Source organism: Aotus nancymaae, unplaced genomic scaffold, assembly GCF_030222135.1.
Source record: "Aotus nancymaae isolate 86718 unplaced genomic scaffold, 86718_ANA_hifiasm-v0.15.2.pri h1tg000040l, whole genome shotgun sequence".
In the NCBI taxonomy this organism is placed as follows: domain Eukaryota; kingdom Metazoa; phylum Chordata; class Mammalia; order Primates; family Aotidae; genus Aotus; species Aotus nancymaae.
In genome coordinates, this window is record NW_026988454.1 from 48,188,209 (window position 1) to 48,205,233 (window position 17,025).

At 39.9% G+C, this 17,025-nt stretch overlaps 1 protein-coding gene and 1 long non-coding RNA gene across 2 annotated transcripts in view; one reads left to right on the top strand and one right to left on the bottom strand.

Annotated features, from left to right (window-relative positions):
- Positions 1-7,723, bottom strand: part of LOC135268334 (uncharacterized) — a 115,087-nt gene extending 107,364 nt beyond the window's left edge. Inside the window, exon 1 of the long non-coding RNA XR_010336624.1 lies at positions 7,668-7,723. This is a non-coding gene — a long non-coding RNA (uncharacterized LOC135268334). The remainder of the gene's footprint in view (positions 1-7,667) is intronic.
- Positions 7,724-7,879: 156 nt separating this feature from the next.
- The window catches only part of MAN1A1 (mannosidase alpha class 1A member 1), a 178,272-nt gene continuing 169,126 nt past the window's right edge, over positions 7,880-17,025 (top strand). The window contains exons 1-2 of the mRNA XM_012450064.2: positions 7,880-8,101; positions 8,362-9,186. Of these exons, the coding sequence (XP_012305487.1) occupies positions 8,584-9,186 (603 nt within the window). The 5' untranslated portion in view covers positions 7,880-8,101; positions 8,362-8,583. The remainder of the gene's footprint in view (positions 8,102-8,361; positions 9,187-17,025) is intronic.

Sequence of the window (17,025 nt, forward strand, 5' to 3'; positions counted from 1 at the left end):
CTAAAGTTAGAGGTTTGGACAAAAAAAAAAAAAAAAAGATGAAGTAGAAAAGGGCTTGAGATATTGGCAAGTACTTGTTGAAATTATGAACCATAGACTCTAAGCAGGTTGGTGGGCAGGAAGGACAGTTAAAAAAAAAAAGATCTCCTTTTAAGAAAGAATACTGAGATAACTTTAGGAGCTACAAATGAAGTTTTAGACAAAACATCTTAGAGATACAACACATACACACACACAAAATAATTTACTTCAAAAACAGTTTATGCATCCCTTCCTCATATACTAAACGAAGAAAATGAGAATATAAATGAATATGTGTTCTGTTTACTATGTATCCTAATTTCGACTCATTGTTATAGTGTTTCATTTCTCAATAACTGCTTCTGAAAACTACTGAAAATAATTTTATCTTTGCATTTCAGATTTCTGAGTCCCTTATTTGCTACAGGAAATATATAAACAGCAAAGTACTTATGAAATGAAAAAGAACTCTGTTTTTACTTAAAGACTGGTCAACTAAAATGTCCTATAAGGCTCCTGTAGGGCAGTGACCAGAATTAAATCTTTATCTCTTTTAAAGAACAGTAACACTGAAAGGAGAAATTAACAATAAATCTATTTTGAGAAGTGTAAATAACTAATGTGCCAGGTTCTTCTCACTGGCTTTAGTATGTGACAGGCAAGACAAAACAAAACAACAAAAAACAACTGAACATTTTACATTTAACTAAAAACTTCTAACCAAGGATAAAGCAAACCACAACAGAAATTGGAGAGTAGCTACATCTTCTAATCAACCAAACAAGGTTTGCATAATTTTAATCTACTAAGAAAAGCAGCACAGGCACATATAAAGAAGAACTGATGCTAAGAGAAGTCTGCTTGGACTAGTTCAGATTATTCTATGCTTCTATGGTTTGAAAAAGAAATTGCACTTGAATGGTTTAGCAATTTTAAATCTTTGTGTTTAAATATTTTTGGATATATGTATATATATATATATATACACACATATATATGACAGATATAAAATATATTAAATTATTTATATGAGGTATGAATAACTGATTTTTCTTTTGATAATATCTTTTATTTCCCCAAATCACATTGCAATGATTTGGCATCAAGTAAGAGCAAAGAAATAGGTGGTCAGAGTAAACAGAAAACTCCACTGATTAGAAAGAAGAAATCAGTGATAAAATTTCTTTCATTTGCCACTGGTTCTTGTTTTTCAAAAATGAGAACGTTTAGAGATTTAGCAAAAGCATTATGCGTCTCCATCTGCTTTCCATGTCACGCAAGAAAGACAGATACTACTCATTACAAATAATTTTTTAAGGGATGGAGGGAGGAGGAGGAAATCCAGAAACAATATTTATTTGAACATATTGAAAGACAGCACAATTATGCTGTTAAGACATGTACAATTTATTACTGTAAGAATTTTAAGGTTTTTAAAATTTTTTGCTAGTCTATATATTCTAAATTGTATTTATATCTATGTATTATGCTTGCAATAAGAATATACAACAAAGTAAAAAGTAAATTTAGAAGAAATATAAGTTAAATGGGGAATACTATATGAAAGCAGAATAGATAATTTCTCAGAATATACTGATATTAGCTCTCAAATGCATGCAAGAAAATAGTTTCTATTTTGATGAGATTAACTGAACATGAATGAGTCAGTTATAGGTTCTATAAATTTGATAATGTCTTATTAAATATTCATGATTTCTTTAGAAAACAGAATAATAAGTTCTTCAAAATATTTTAACTTTTTAAGTTCAGGATCTTGGAGGGAGAGTAAGAACAAGAGTGAGGGTAAAAGAGAGAGAGAAAAAAAATTTTTATCCCTTTAAAGTGGTGCAATCTTGGCTCACTTGAACCTCCGCCTCCCAGGTTCAAGCAATTCACCTGCCTCAGCCTCTCAAGTAGCTGGGATTATAGGCACCAGCCACCACACCCAGCTAATTTTTGTACTTTTAGTAGAGACGAGTTTCACCATGTTGGCCAGGCTGGTCTCAAACTACTGACCTCAGCTGATCCACCCACCTTGGCCTCTGAAAGTGCTAGATTACAGGCATGAGCCACTGTGCCTGGCCTGGAATTTTAATGCTAGGTTCTCCAACAACAATACCGAATGTTAACAAATAATATTAGTGTTATTAACATCGTTTTTTGTTTGTTTTAGACCGTCTTACTCTCCTCCAGGCTAGAGTGCAGTGGCATAATCATAGCTAACTGTAATCTCAAACTCCTGGGCTCAAGCAATCCTCCTACCCCAGATACCTAAGCTGGGACTACCAGCACACACCATTACCCCAGCTAATGTTATTTTTCATAGAGAGAAGGTCTCACTGAGTCGCCTAGGCTGATCTTGAACTTTTGGCCTCAAGTGATTGTCTTGCCTAGGCCTCCCAAAATGCTGGGATTACAGGCATCAGCCACTGTACCCAATTATTTATCTTAATTATTCATAATTATTAAGAGTTATTCCAACACCTTACAGTTGTACAGCGTTCTGCAGTAGTACACATATATCTATTTTGATCTTCACAACAAATTTTTCAGTTAGGAGTCCCCGTTATTTCACAGAAGAAATTGAGGCTCAGTGTTTCAATTGTAAAACTCATAGCCAGTTTTAAAAACAGATATTCTGATTCCCAATCCAGCTTTCTTGCCTCTGCATCATTTTGTTTAAGTTTAAAAGCTGCCAGCAGGGCGCGATGGCTCACGACTGTAATCCCAGCACTTTGGGAGGCCAAGACAGGTGAATCACCTAAAGTCAGGAGTTCAAGACCAGCCTGACCAACATGGTGAAATCCCTATCTCTACTAAAAATACAAAAAATTAGCTGGGCATGGTGGCGGGAGTCTGTAACCCCAGCTACTCAGGAGGCTGAGGCAGGAGAATTGCTTGAACCCAGAAGGTGGAGGTTACAGTGAGCTGAGATCGTGCCATTGCACAGCAGCCTAAACGACAAGAGCAAAACTCTGTCAAAAAAGAAAAAGAAAAAAAAGCTGCCAACTACAAACAAGTTAAGTTCTCCTGAAACATCATGGTCAGTACAGTGCTGTGAGGTACATTTAATTTAATAGTAATTTTCCACACATCAAAAATATGAATGATATTACTTGCCTATGTTTTACTTAATAGGAATGAGCGTACAGCATAGAAGTGATTCATAACTTTAAAAAATTCCCTTGGTTTGACTACTAAACAAAAATACATATTTCTCAAGCTGAGAAACGATAGCATTTTCTTCTGTGTTTTGAAAATGTTTCTTGACTTTATCCTCTTAGTATTTTTTGGACTTTAAAATTTAATAATCCTATTTAGTATAATGTCAACTTCATCTAGTTATTTTTATATATTTTTAGTAAGATATTCCATGGTTCTTGAGAAAGATTCTTATAAAACAGTTCTGAAAGGAAAACATTATTTTGGTAATAGCTTTACTGAAATATAATTCACATGTCATAAAAATCACCTGTTTAAAGTACAATTCAATACGTTTTTAGTATATCCACAAAGTCACGCAGCCATCCCCACAGTAAATTCTGGAACATTGTTAGCACCTCCAAAAGAAATCTTATACCCTTATGGTGACCACCCTTCATCCTCCTATCCCTCTAGCCCAAGGCAATCACTAATCTACTTTATGTTTCTATAGATTTACCTTTTTTAGACATTTTATATAAATATAAGTATACCCTATGTGGTGTTTCGTATCTGACATCTTTAACTTAGTATAATGCTTTCAAGGTTCATGCATATTGTAGTATGTGTCAACACTTCATTCTTTTTTATTGCTGAATAATAATTATTGTATGGATACACAACATTTGTTCATCCACTTAGTTGATGGACATTTATGTTGGTTTCCATCATTTGGCTATTATAAATAATGCTGTTATGGACATTCATGTACAGATTTGTGTGTGCACATGTATTTTCATTTCTCTTGAGTGTAATGGAATCTAGGAGTGGAATTGTTGGATCATATGGTAACTCTATATTTATCCTTTTGAGGAAGTGCCACACTGTTTTCCAAAGCAGCTGCACCATTTTACATTCCTACCAGAGAGAAAAACACTCTTTTTGAGAGAGAAGTGATGAAGCTATATACACTTAATAAAATGTACTTAATAGCACATTATATATAGCTCTGTAGTAACTGAAAAGTTTCACAAATCTAAATTTCCTTCCTTCTTATAGTAATTTGTTCTACCCCATGAATACCTATGAAATTTAAAAATAGCTCTATAATTACCTAAGTAAACTATTTATAATGCTGACTTACTGAAGTCAATTTCTTGGTGAATATATATACAAATTTTAATAATAAAAATATAAAACAGGTGGTACTTTGTTAACACTTGATATTTTCATTTCTTGTTGGTCACTGTTGAAGATATTACAGTATTTTCATGGTGGAATATATCACACAAATTTAATATTTGGAGAAAACTGTAGAACCTAATGATCTCAATGAATGTTCAAAAACTGTTTATAATCTAAGAGTCAGGCTAAGTATCTCAAACTCATCACATTTTAAGTCCACTAAGTATTGAAACTTCAAGATTAATATTCACAATGAATCATTTTTTACATATTATATTCAGATGTTTTTTTAAATAAGAGCAAGGACCTATTCTAACCTAAAATTTGAAGACAATTAAAAAATCTCTTATTAAAAGATTTTATTAGAAATCTAACTTGTTGGAGAACTTCAGTCATTATTTATACGTTTATTACTATACATGTAGATTAAATTCATTTTTTATTAGATTATGTTTTATTTAAAGAGAACAAATATCCTCAAAAGGATTCTTCCATAAACTTTAACTAGTACTGCCTAGAAACTTCGTACTAAGAAATGCTTTTGCATTTTAATTTTTGAGAACTTATAATTTAAAAAAATATATAAATTTACCAGTTTTATAAAAAAAATTGCCAATTTTTCCTCCACAACTCTGTCATAATTATTATTATATTTGATTTTAGGCATGTTAATATAAAAATTAAATCTACCTTTTGGTAACTTTTTTTGAAAGCAGAAAAATCTAAGCAACAAAATTTATTAGGGGATTTCTTTGTAGCATTTTGGGGTATCACTGATGACCAGGTTTTTAAAAAATTAGTTGATTCTACAGATACAATCTTGAAAGGCAAAAATTTACAACTTATCAAAGAAATACACAGAGAGATAAGTATTGAAAAAGGCAAATGTAAGAATTAAGTTTGCAAGCAAACCTGCAAAAATTACAAGGGAGTCATACTTCAAAAGGACTAGCTGGCCAAATTAAAAAAACACAGCAATTATTAAAAAAAAAAAAAAAATCCACAAAATTACTAAGGTTCCTAGGTTTACATTAGACCATCTGTAATGAGAAAAACAGCATTTTCAGCACTATAATTGCATTCATAAAGACGGCAACATTACCTTCAGGTAGATGTGGCTAGGGAGTCCAGATTTAAGGGACAAAGTCAAGGTTTTGTTACTTGAAGAACAAGAACCAATCACCTTTACTTTGATCGCAGGGTACAAAGTACTTTTTTCAATGGTAGAATGTCAAGTGCTTTACAGTACTGAAATCAGAGGAAAGTGTCAGATTTTGCTTCTACAAAATGCACATTTTTACTTGTTGCCTATTTTCTACTCCTCCCTTACCATGGGCACACAGGGCTTTATGTTGTTATTTTAAAGACGATGCATAGTTAATTTGATTGGTATGCTTCTTCGGATACTTTTTTTGTGAATTTTTCAAGTTTGCTCTGGCCCAAATATCAGTGTTCCCATATAATTCTTGTCCTACCTAATGTACACAGATACCCTTTAATATGTACCTATAATCAACCACCCATATTAACTCCTTCTTTAATACATTATAAAAGCCAGGCTGCAAGTATAATAACCCTGTCATATATGAAATACAGAAAATAAAAAAAAATCTTAAAATAAGCTTCATAATGATGAACTTAAAAAGAGTAGTTACTTTAAAAGATTTAGAAACAACATAAAGTTTTTAGGGGAAAAAAAAAATCCTTAAACCCCCTTACTAAATTTTGAATGTTTCCACTACAGAGGTTAAATGCCCAAACTGATTTGGTATCAAAATTAAAGTATCAGAAATAGAATTAAGTTATAACTTTTCTTCATCACCATTTTATCATACACTTAAAAGTGGAATTAATAATATTAATTCTAAATGAAGCTTCCAAATATTTATGGGGCTATAATTCCATTCTTGAAACATAATTTTTAAAATAATAAATCATTCCAAGAAAGGATGATCATAAAGAGATTAGCGTTTAGGGTAGTTAACAACAGTTCCTATTTATCTATCTATTCAAGAGGTAACTTAGTTTTAAGGATGTTGTTAGAAAAATATTATTTCACAGTCATTCAAAGTTTGCAGCTTATGCACAATCTACAAATGTATAATCGTTTGAAATAAAAATTGCCTTTCTATCATTTAAAAAAAAATCATTCTTGTTTTCTTTTTCAGTCCTTCTGAACTTATTACCCTGCTTGGATATGCTGCACTCTTCTGGGCATAGAATTTCATAGCAGGTACCCAAATAACCAAGCCATAAAACCAGCTTTATCAAACAATAATTTCCTATTAACAAGAACACTGAGCGTATGATTGACTCAAAACAAGTAGATGACAAATGATAATAATTAAATAAAAACTGGTAAGGGTTTGTGATTACTTTCCTATTTTCTCATACAGTTTAACACCTGAAAACAACTGTATTGGAGGCACCTTCTTGAAAGGTGCCAGCTGTTTTCTTTGTCTTAAGCACACACAGAACTAACGTCAAGGTTCCAGAGAAGGGTGAGGATGAAATTAGGCGACTACAAACCAGCTTTCAGAAATGGGAAGTCAGTCAACGTTTTCCTCTCTGATAACCCTGTATTTGTGGAGCAACGGGGGAATTACGAAAACATTTTGGAAAATAATTTCTATTGGACCAAGTCCTCACTTCGCTGGAAGTAGTCGGATCCAAGAGGCAATTTCAACACAACGCTCGACTTACTGCTTGAAGCTACCGCAGCATAAAACTCGTCTTCGAATGGAAAATTTGACCAACTGCTATGAGGTAAATGAATAGTGAAAGTAGGGGTAGGTGGGAGAGGCAAACAAGTTTTTTGGGGTTTTTGGGTTTTGGAGGAGGAGAAGGCGCATACGAAAAAAGTCCCAAGCAAGAACAGAACGATTTCTCTTAGGATGTAAAAGGATGTTAGACCAGAGGGCTCAGAAGCTCCTAGGGTCACGGCTCCCCTAACCCAGGGACTCGGGGTTTAACTGCTACCGGGCACCTGGGGAATCCCGGCCTTGGATAAAAAGAGGGTAACTGGAGTAAAGTCGTGTTTCAGAACGACCCAGTGCCAGGGATCCCCTGTGAGACCCCTCTTTTCCCGGGACCCCCTCGGGAGCGCCCCCCACCGCCCCGCGCGGGTCGGAGGAGGAGGCAGGGAGGTCCCGCGCCAGCCCAGGCGCCTCCCGGGGCAGTCGAGGGTCAACCACCCCGGGGACCCGGGGCCGAGGCCGGCGCAGGATAAACTCCCCGGATCCCGAACTCCGCCTGCCGCTTCTCGGCGCTGGGCCTCAGCCATGGGTTCAACCGCCCGCCTCACTGCGGCTCCCGCCTACCTCGCACCTCCCGGCCCCGCGACCTCCCCGCCGCCGGCCGGGCCCTAACGAGGCTGAGCTTCCCGTAAACTCCCCGCCCTGCGCAGCCCCCTCCTCGCCTCGGCCCCGCCCCCGCGGGACCCTGGGTGGCGCGTGATTGGCCCGCCGCGCCGTCACTCTCCGGTCGCGTCACCGCCCTCGTTTCCTACCGCCCCGAGACCGGCAGTGAGATTAGCGCTCGCGGGGCCGCGGCGGAGGGCAGCGTGTTGCTCTGCTCGCTGCCACTCGTCCGCAGGTCGGCGCGCTCGCCCACCTGAGCCGCGCCGGGGCTGCGGGGCAGTGGGGCAGGGCGCTCAGCCCAGCCTAGGAGAAAGAGACAGCAGTGTCAGCGCGGAGATGGGCAGCGGGCAAAGTTGACGGGTTCCCCGCCCACGCTGCGCCCCTCCTGCCCAGAGGTGCGCTGCCCCTCCCCGAGGTGCTCGCGCGCGGCCCTGCCCCAGGCCTGTGCGGGACTCCCCGCCCCTTCCCCCGGGACCTGAAAACTTCACCCCAAGTCCGAAGCGTGGGCTGCGAGGGCGGAGCCCGGAGCTGGACAGGACTTCGCTCAGGGGGTGCGGTCCTGGCGGCTATCTAGGCGTTGGAGGGCGGAGACCCGCTGGAAACTTTATCATCCTCGTCCTAATTACTACGCTTTACTGTTTTCTTCTCCCCGCAGGGGCTGCAGCCAGCGGTCTGTCGCGAGTGCCTGTGTGCCCGAGGAGCCGTCCCGGGGAGCAGAGCCGGTGTGGAGTTGTTCCCCCAGGGGAGACCCGCAGCCCAGCCGAGGGGGTCGGGCGGCCTGGATGCGCAGGACCCAGCCCCACAGCCGCTGACGCCCAGCGGCGGCGAAGTTTGGCTGCTGAGCGGCGCGGCGCCGGGCCACTGGACAGCCGGAGCGATGCCCGTAGGGGGCCTGTTGCCGCTCTTCAGCAGCCCTGCGGGCGGCGGCCTGGGCGGGGGGCTCGGCGGCGGCGGCAGGAAGGGGTCGGGCCCCGCCGCGCTCCGCCTGACGGAGAAGTTCGTGCTGCTGCTGGTGTTCAGCGCCTTCATCACGCTCTGCTTCGGGGCGATCTTCTTTCTGCCGGACTCCTCCAAGCTGCTCAGCGGGGTCCTGTTCCACTCCAGCCCCGCCCTGCAGCCGGCCGCCGACCACAAGCCCGGGCCCGGGGCGCCGCACGCGGAGGACGCGGCCGAGGGGCGAGCCCGGCGCCGCGAGGAGGGTGCGCCCGGGGACCCGGCGGCCGCCGTGGAGGACAACTTGGCCAGGATCCGCGAAAACCACGAGCGGGCTCTCAGGGAAGCCAAGGAGACCCTGCAGAAGCTGCCTGAGGAGATCCAAAGAGACATCCTGCTGGAGAAGGAGAAGGTGGCCCAGGACCAGCTGCGTGACAAGGCGCCGTTCAGAGGCCTGCCCCCGGTGGACTTCGTGCCCCCCATCGGGGTGGAGAACCGGGAGCCCGCCGACGCCGCCATCCGTGAGAAGAGGGCAAAGATCAAAGAGGTAAGTGGGCCTCGCCAGAAATCCTTCCCCACGGGCCATGTTTTTCAGAGAGAAACGGCAAGCCTTTGAAACTCCGAAGACTGCAACATTACAGTGTATGGGGAGATGCAGGTTTGCCCCTTCCACCAGGTGCTGTGTCAAAAGCCCTTTCGTTTCCTGTTTTCAATATCGTAGTAGATGTGGCCATATCTATAAGATCTTAGATCTATAAGATCTAAGGTCGAATCTCGTTGCTTTTAACTTGCATGCTCTTACTCTGGTGAGCACAAGCCATAGGAGGCAGGTATACATACATGGGCAGGTAATACACAAACCACCTTCTCTGGCTGCTACACGGTTAATCGCCCCACCGGTAACAGCGACAGCACTAATCAGCTTCCTGGTAAGGCTTGGGGACGTGACTTTAAAGTGGAGCTTCACGCGTGATGAAAAGGTTCTGATAGCCAGCCAGCATCCCCCAGGTTCAGCCACGTGGCCCTTGTCTGCCAGGTGGCATTCTGTGTGTACTTTGAGACCGTGAAGGTGAAACTTCAGAACTTCCCAACATCTAGGGATACTATCGTTTGCTTTTTTAAAAAATGAAAATATAAAAGGCCAGTCTGCTGCCTCTTGTATTTCTAGTGCACAGTAAGAAATAGGGTATTCCATGTGATGCAACAGGTTTGCCTCCACAGCAACACAATGTTGACAATGTTTATCCAGGATAAACATGGACTTTGATACGTCTTTCCTAATTTCCTTCTCGTAATTTTCAGATAGAACTTGTAATATGTGATTAGGTCATGACCAGTTTAACGCTGAAGGGGACCATAAAGTCATTTCAGGCTGTCATTTTCAAGATGAAAGTTGAAGGGCCCAGAGCTCCAGAACCAGTTAGTGATGAGTCAGGACTTGAAGCCCGAGGTCCGAACTTCCCCCCAGTCACCGGTCACCACACTGTCTGTGGACATGCCTCCTCCCTGAGCTACTTCCCTGTGTGAAGCGGTGCCAGCCTGGGTTTTACATATAAAAGCTGTAGGAACCACATTAAAAGCCTGTCATTCCAAATCTTGGTTCAGTTTTCTAAAATAGATTATGAGTGGAAGTAATATTTTTGCCATTTAAAAAAATAATACAGTCTGTGAAAATAAATATTGTATTTTCACAGGTAATGAGGAGGGGAAGTCCCCGATCCCATTTTCATAGAGTAAACACATTTTTGAGGTGGTAAAGAGGTATTTAGCTTAAGTGGCTGCAGAATGAAGGCAGCAGGATTGTCATAGGATTTGACTTTATAATATAAGACCAGCTGAATTTGGTTAAGCTGTAATTGAGCAAGTTAAAGTGGACTTGGATCCCTTTCAGTTTACTCTAGGAAGAATGCCTTCATACTTCCTGCGCAGGTAGCTTCCTTCCACAGTCCATCGGCATATCTGCTTTTTTGAGATCCCCCCTCCTCAGGGACAGAACCCTCCCATATTGGGGGAATGGATTCCACTCTCTAGAACAACTGTCTAGCAGTTTTCTTTCTCCATGAAATCCTGCCAGTGTCGCCAAATCAGGAAGATGGAACAAAGCTCTACCTCTTACCAAATCCTTCCAGATTCTTTAAAAATATCCAACCAAAATCATAGGAAGTTAACCCCAGATGATCTGTATGTGCTTGTGTTTCTGTTCAATTTGAGCAGTGTAATTCATACATTTCATGCCTTTAAATCCATATGAGCTACCAGTTAGTACAAAATCCCAGTTGTCCAAGGAAAAGATTTTAATACTAAAGATACATAGATGTTAAGCTGTTGGTACTCACCAACAGTGATTACAAGTGCATTCAGAGCAGAAACAGTTGGGGCAGTAGCAGTCTCCTCAGGACAGCATGTTAATTGTGTGCATATCCATCCCTGGTAGATCCATGTTGTCTGTGTCCCTAAATCACAAGGTCTTAATTAACCATGTAAACGAGATTTATGTAGCCTCTGTCTAACATCTTAGCACCTAGATGTTCTGAAACTGCTCAGTCTTGCATAAAGTAGTGGAACTAACAGTGTTCTTTAAAATTCCTTGTTGCTGTGAAAACCCCAAGAGCCAGCGTAATTAGCTTCAGCATTTAGTCAAAGGCTAACGGGAAGAAATATCTTATGATTTTTCCATCAGATTAGTTCAGGTAGATGTATTTCTTTGTAAACCAAGAAAAAAACAAAAAAAAAGATGAAAAATGATGCTGTTCTAAAAACTGTGCTGTAAATATTTGGCTTTAGACAGGCAAGAGTGGTTGTCCATTGTTAATAGGGCACTAGACTTTAACTTTACATATTTGGATTCAGTTTCAAGTACCACTATGGACTTTTTGTTTTAAGTCAGTGGATATTTGCCTTGGTTTTGTTCTTTAACATTTCTGTCTTGTCTTGTCTTGTCTTTCCTTTCCTTTCCTTTTCTTTCTTTTTTTTTTTTTTGAGACAGAGTCTGGCTCTGTCACCCAGGCTGGAGTGCAGTGGTGCGATCTCAGCGCACTGCAACCTCTGCCTCCCAGGTTCAAGAGATTCTCCTGCCTCAGCCTCCCAAGTAGCTGGGATTACAGGCACGTGACACAATGCCCAGGTAATTTTTGTATTTTTAGTAGAGACGGGTTTTCACCATGTTGGTCAGGCTGGTCATGAACTCCTGACCTCAAGTGATCCACCCACCAGCCTCTTAAAGTGCTGGGATTACAGGTGTGAGCCACCACACCTGGCCTGTTTCTGTATTTTCTAATTCTCTTTATGCTTAGGTTCTCTATCACATCTGAATGCACTAACACTTATAGTTAAAATTTAGAAAGTGCAGGCAAGTCTAACGTGTTGGAAACTTCTACTGTAATTTGAGTCAACCTCTTATTTTGTACTTGGTTCAAAGTCAGTGAATACTATTTTTTATATCTATGACACAATTATGTTATTAGTACTATAGTGGATTTTTAACAACTTTTTGTCTTAGGGGAGATACTCTGTTAATTTCAAATAGGTCATTGTACAGAATGCTTCACAAAAAATGTTAAATGCTTTCTGCTAATTTGATGGATGGTAAATCTGATGTAAAACTTCAAATTAGAATTAAGATCTTCCTTCGTTCACCCCTGTTAAAATTTCATAAATTAACTCTGGGATTTCTCTGAGATTTATGATACATACATAGTGTATATTTATTTTCATGAGTTTGATCTTAAAATTGAACTCAAGTTATCCTTAGCTTTAAAAAGCAGTGTTAGAATAATAAGCACAAAAGTTAAAATAGCAGCATGGAAGTTTTAGAAAAATCATCCATTTACTTTTTTTTTTAATCAGAAATCATTTTTACCTACTTCCGCAATTGGCCTGTTCTGTCCTTTGGGATTAAGGCCTTAATCCAATTTGGAGGATGATTTTTTTTGTTTGTTTTCTGGAATTATGGGGAGGCCTGAATAATAGGGGCTGGAGCTAAAGACAGTCAGATTGTCAGAGGGGACTCCTTTCTTCTTGGACTGGAATCCTCACCAACCTAAGTGGGGATTGGGGGTATATACAGACTGGCAGCCTTAGATTTGTCATGTAAGGCTTTAGGACCCTGTACCTGTGGGGTCACAGTTGTCTTCTCTCAGTTCTCTAAACAAGACTTTAGTATTTTATTCCAGACCTATTTGTATAATCATGAATTTAAAGAACATTTTTATATTGATTGCTAAGAGTTAATATATATATTTATTCTATGTTACACTAGCCTTAGGTATATAGCCTATAATTTATGTTAACTCTTAACAGTTTACTCTTTTGGTAAAGATCAGTTGTGAGAATAATCTGACTTTTATTTGACAATTAACTTTCCAGTTTATTTGTATGGTAGTTCTGGTGTGGAAAATAATATTTATAAAATAATAAAAGCCATGATTTGGAGAACTGGCCCAAGAAGCTTCAGCATCCTTCGGTTGCCTGCCTGTGCCACTGTGCTGTGACACATTCCCTACCAAATATAGGCCAGTGTGGGATTGCCTCACCCAGGGACCCTTCCCCAGAGCAGGAAGGACATGGAGTGTTTGCAAAGGTTTCTCTCCTTAACAAGTAGATAAGTTTTCAACAGTGTAAGTACTGGAGTAGGTGCTGGCTGTTAATATATAAAAGCAAAAACAAAAAATATATATATGTATATGTATATATAAATGGGTAGTTAATTATGTTCAGCTTCCTTTTCTGTATGTAAGCTATTGATAATTTCTCTGAGAAGAGTATTCTGTTTTCCTCTTATCAGGCAAGTAGGATTCACATAAAGGAGCTGTTTATGTATATGAGACTTAGAACCTATTTAAAAGTGTGAAAAGAGGTTTTTTAAAATGTATTTTCAAACGAATGCATCTGTACTCCTTAGGTGAGCTAATAAACTAAACCATCTTGAAAAATTTATCCTAGTATTACACAAAGTGCATTTGTATGAGAACTGAATTTGTTGGAATTCATTGAAGAACTTACATATTTGAATCAGATTATTTCATAAGCTGTGGTGGTACAAATTTTTTATTGAAGAGAATTTTAAGCATGTGTCCCAAGGTCAGAGGGGAGGAATACCTGCAGATCTGTGTGAGGGATGAGGGCTAAATACAAGGGGTAGATCAGAATTGCACTGGAACCTGGTTATACCCACTAACCCTGTCAAGCACCTGTGGTCTTTTAAATTTCTTTCTTTATAAACGTGTGTGTGTTTGTCAAAGAAGTTTTGATTAGTCAGAATAGGAACAGCCACTGTGGGCTGCAGGGATACTGTGAAATGAGTGGCAAAACAGCCTCTCTCTCCCCAAGTAAATGAAAATAATAAATAAGATACCTATGTTTGGTAGTTTAGGGAAGAGATTCTCCCTTTGAGGAAAGTAAGTCTTGACTTTTCTCTCAGTATTCTTAGCCTAGTTCCTTGCTTGGTGTTCAGTAATTGAACTATGTCTTATCCCCACCCCCCACTGCTCAATCTCTTAAAAGGCCCTTTACACAAATTCTGCAAATTATGCCATGATAACTTTAAATCTCAGATTTTAAAACTAAGTATGTGCTCCAAGTCATAAAGTATTGCATCTGAATGAGAACTGAGAATAGCTCATTCATTTTACAGTAGAGGCAACCAAGACACAAAGATTGTTCTGGAAGTCACATCACCCCTTAGTAGCAGAACTGAGTTGCAAAGGGAATCCCCAATCCTCTGTGAGTGTTGCTTACTGTCCCCTACATGGCTTGTCTCCTAAATAAAACTCCAAAGAATTGTATAAATTATCCATGTTTATTATGTGCAAACCCTAATAGAGAGTATAAAAAACATACAATTCTGCATTATTATAAATTTGACCTTATACTAGTTTTTTTTTTTTCAGCCAACCATGGATCAAAGTAGTTTTTAAGTCAATTATAGTAAAGTTTAAAAACTTAACAGTGGCATAGTTTAGAAGGCTTCTTCTTTGTAAAGACACCCAGGGAAAGTTTGATAGGACATTGTGTTCTCTTTATAAAGATCTCTCAAGAAGCAGAAGCATTTGTAATCATTCGGATAAACATTCTTTATGAAGAAAAGTTAGGAAGAAGAAGGAAGGGAGAGCAGAAGAGAGTGAGTTACTGTATATACGAAGGGTGAAAGAAGAGCACCCAGACAAGGGACATGTGATGACTGGAAGGACTGCTTTAAAATTATAAATGTGTGTGATCTTCTGATATTGCAACATTGATAACAGAAGAATGCCAGCTAAGCTAAAGGTTGATTGTTTTAAAAGTAGATATACATGTAAAAATCACACCAATCTACGGGCAATTCTTTCCACCCAAGTAGGTTCTGAAGATTTTCTTTTTGAGTGCACTTAACCTGTCTCTGCTCCATCCATTTGGAGCATTGTAGTGGTTAGAAGGATGGTTCTGGACTCGGATAACCTGGGTCTGAATCTGACCTCTACCATACATTAGCTTTGTGACCTTTTGCAAATTAACCTCTCAGAACTTTAGTTTTCCTCATTTGTAAAATGAGGTTAATAGTAGTACCCACTGTGTTGGACCCTGAGGCTTAAATGTGATAGAATGGTATCAGGCACGAAGGGGCACACAATAAATAATGCTGCTTGTGATTATTGCTGTTACTGGTCACCACCTAAAGCCATCAAACCAGGATAGCATTGATCTATATATTGTTTAATAATTCAGGAAAGTGGATAATGAAGTTTCAAAAGGGTATCCAAAATAGTTAAAATTAAGTTTTAGTGCTTAAAGGGATAAATTTCCAGTTCATCGAAAAGACCTTCCCACATAGCTGTAATTTTATTGTGCTACAGTCAACTCTGATTTTCTTAGATTTCTACCAAATTCCAAAAAAACCTTAAGTATCTTTAAAATGATATACTTACTGCGTATACTTCTTCAGCTTCTTCAGAATATATGTTAAAGAATTAATTTGTCTCTTTCTCACAGTCAAATATGCCTATCCCTGCAGATACCATCTTCTCAGAGTGGTCACAGTCAAGTTATCTTAATTTCTCCTTTTTCTAATAAAGAATTTTTTCATTTACACAATACTGATGGGATTTCACTATATTTCCCGGGCTGGTTTCGAACTGCTGAACTGAAGCAATCTTCCCATCTCAGCCTCCCAAAGCGTTGGGGTTACAGGTGTGAGCCACCATGCCTGGCTGAGTTATCTATCTTAAGTATTGAAGTTATTCTCCTAAGCAGAGAGATCAAGTAAAGTGAATTTCAATCTGTTTTGTCTTGGAGGAATGTTTTTAAGAAGTGAGAATTATTATTTTAGGCTTGGCAAAAATTATATAATTATGATAAATTCTATAATCAGAGCTCAGTCCATCACCTGATAGTCAAAGTTAGCATAAATCAGTTAAGAGTTTGGCCTCTTTGAGAGCTTCATGTTGAATTTAGATTTATTAGGATTCCAGGCCCACTACTCATTTTACACATGACAAATAAGGCTGGTGAGCTGTGACTTCCTGAGATGCCCCCAGTGTACACACAGTAGCTGAGAACTGCTTCTCAGGTGTTGAGAAATACTGAGAACCAGGCCGCACTCTGCCTGTGATAATCTTGACTCTATTGAGAACTTGTGCCTTGGTGACTGCAGGCCCTTCCTCCTCCTCAGCCCTAAAAGGCAGGCCAACTGCCAGGAGCCCCGCTGAGACCTGAGACCGTCCTAGAAGGAGGTGGGACATCTTTGCTGGGTAGGGGATTGCCTAAGAAAGCAATACCAGCTAATTCCTTTGCTCCAGAGAAGTGGCAGCACTGCCCCACCCCTACTGAGGTCTGATAAAGACTTCTGTGATCATTAGGTACTTGAAAGAAAACCAAATGAGATTAAGGCTTAAGAGCATTTAAAAGTCACAGCCCTCATTTCTGTCATTAATACTCTGGCAGTTCTTTAGGTACTTTAGGGCTGAGCAGTCCTGCAGATAATCCAGAACAGAGATAGTAAAATTGAAAAGCACACATATCCTTTGTGTTTACTTGACTTTTGTGACTAGAATGACTCCTTCTGCTCTCGCATTTCTCAGCCTGGCTCTTAAGTTTATCAAAAGCCGAGTCCCTGATTTGCTCTGCTGCTTTCTCATCACTCTTGCTCTACATCCTTCATTCAAGTGACACTCAGAACACATTATATTAACTTTTCATTTGCATTTTTCGTGTTTTTATGTGGGTCGCTAATTAGAATGTCCTGTCTTGTGTGGGAGTGTTTAGTATGAGCGACTTAGTGTGAGAGAGGGCATGGAGATGAGGGGATACGAACCTGATGAAGGACACCAAGTTCTGAAAGGGTGGTTTAGTAACAGCGTTGCCACCTTCTGAAACAGCCTTTGTTGCTGGTCTCTGTTTGTCTATGCTAGGA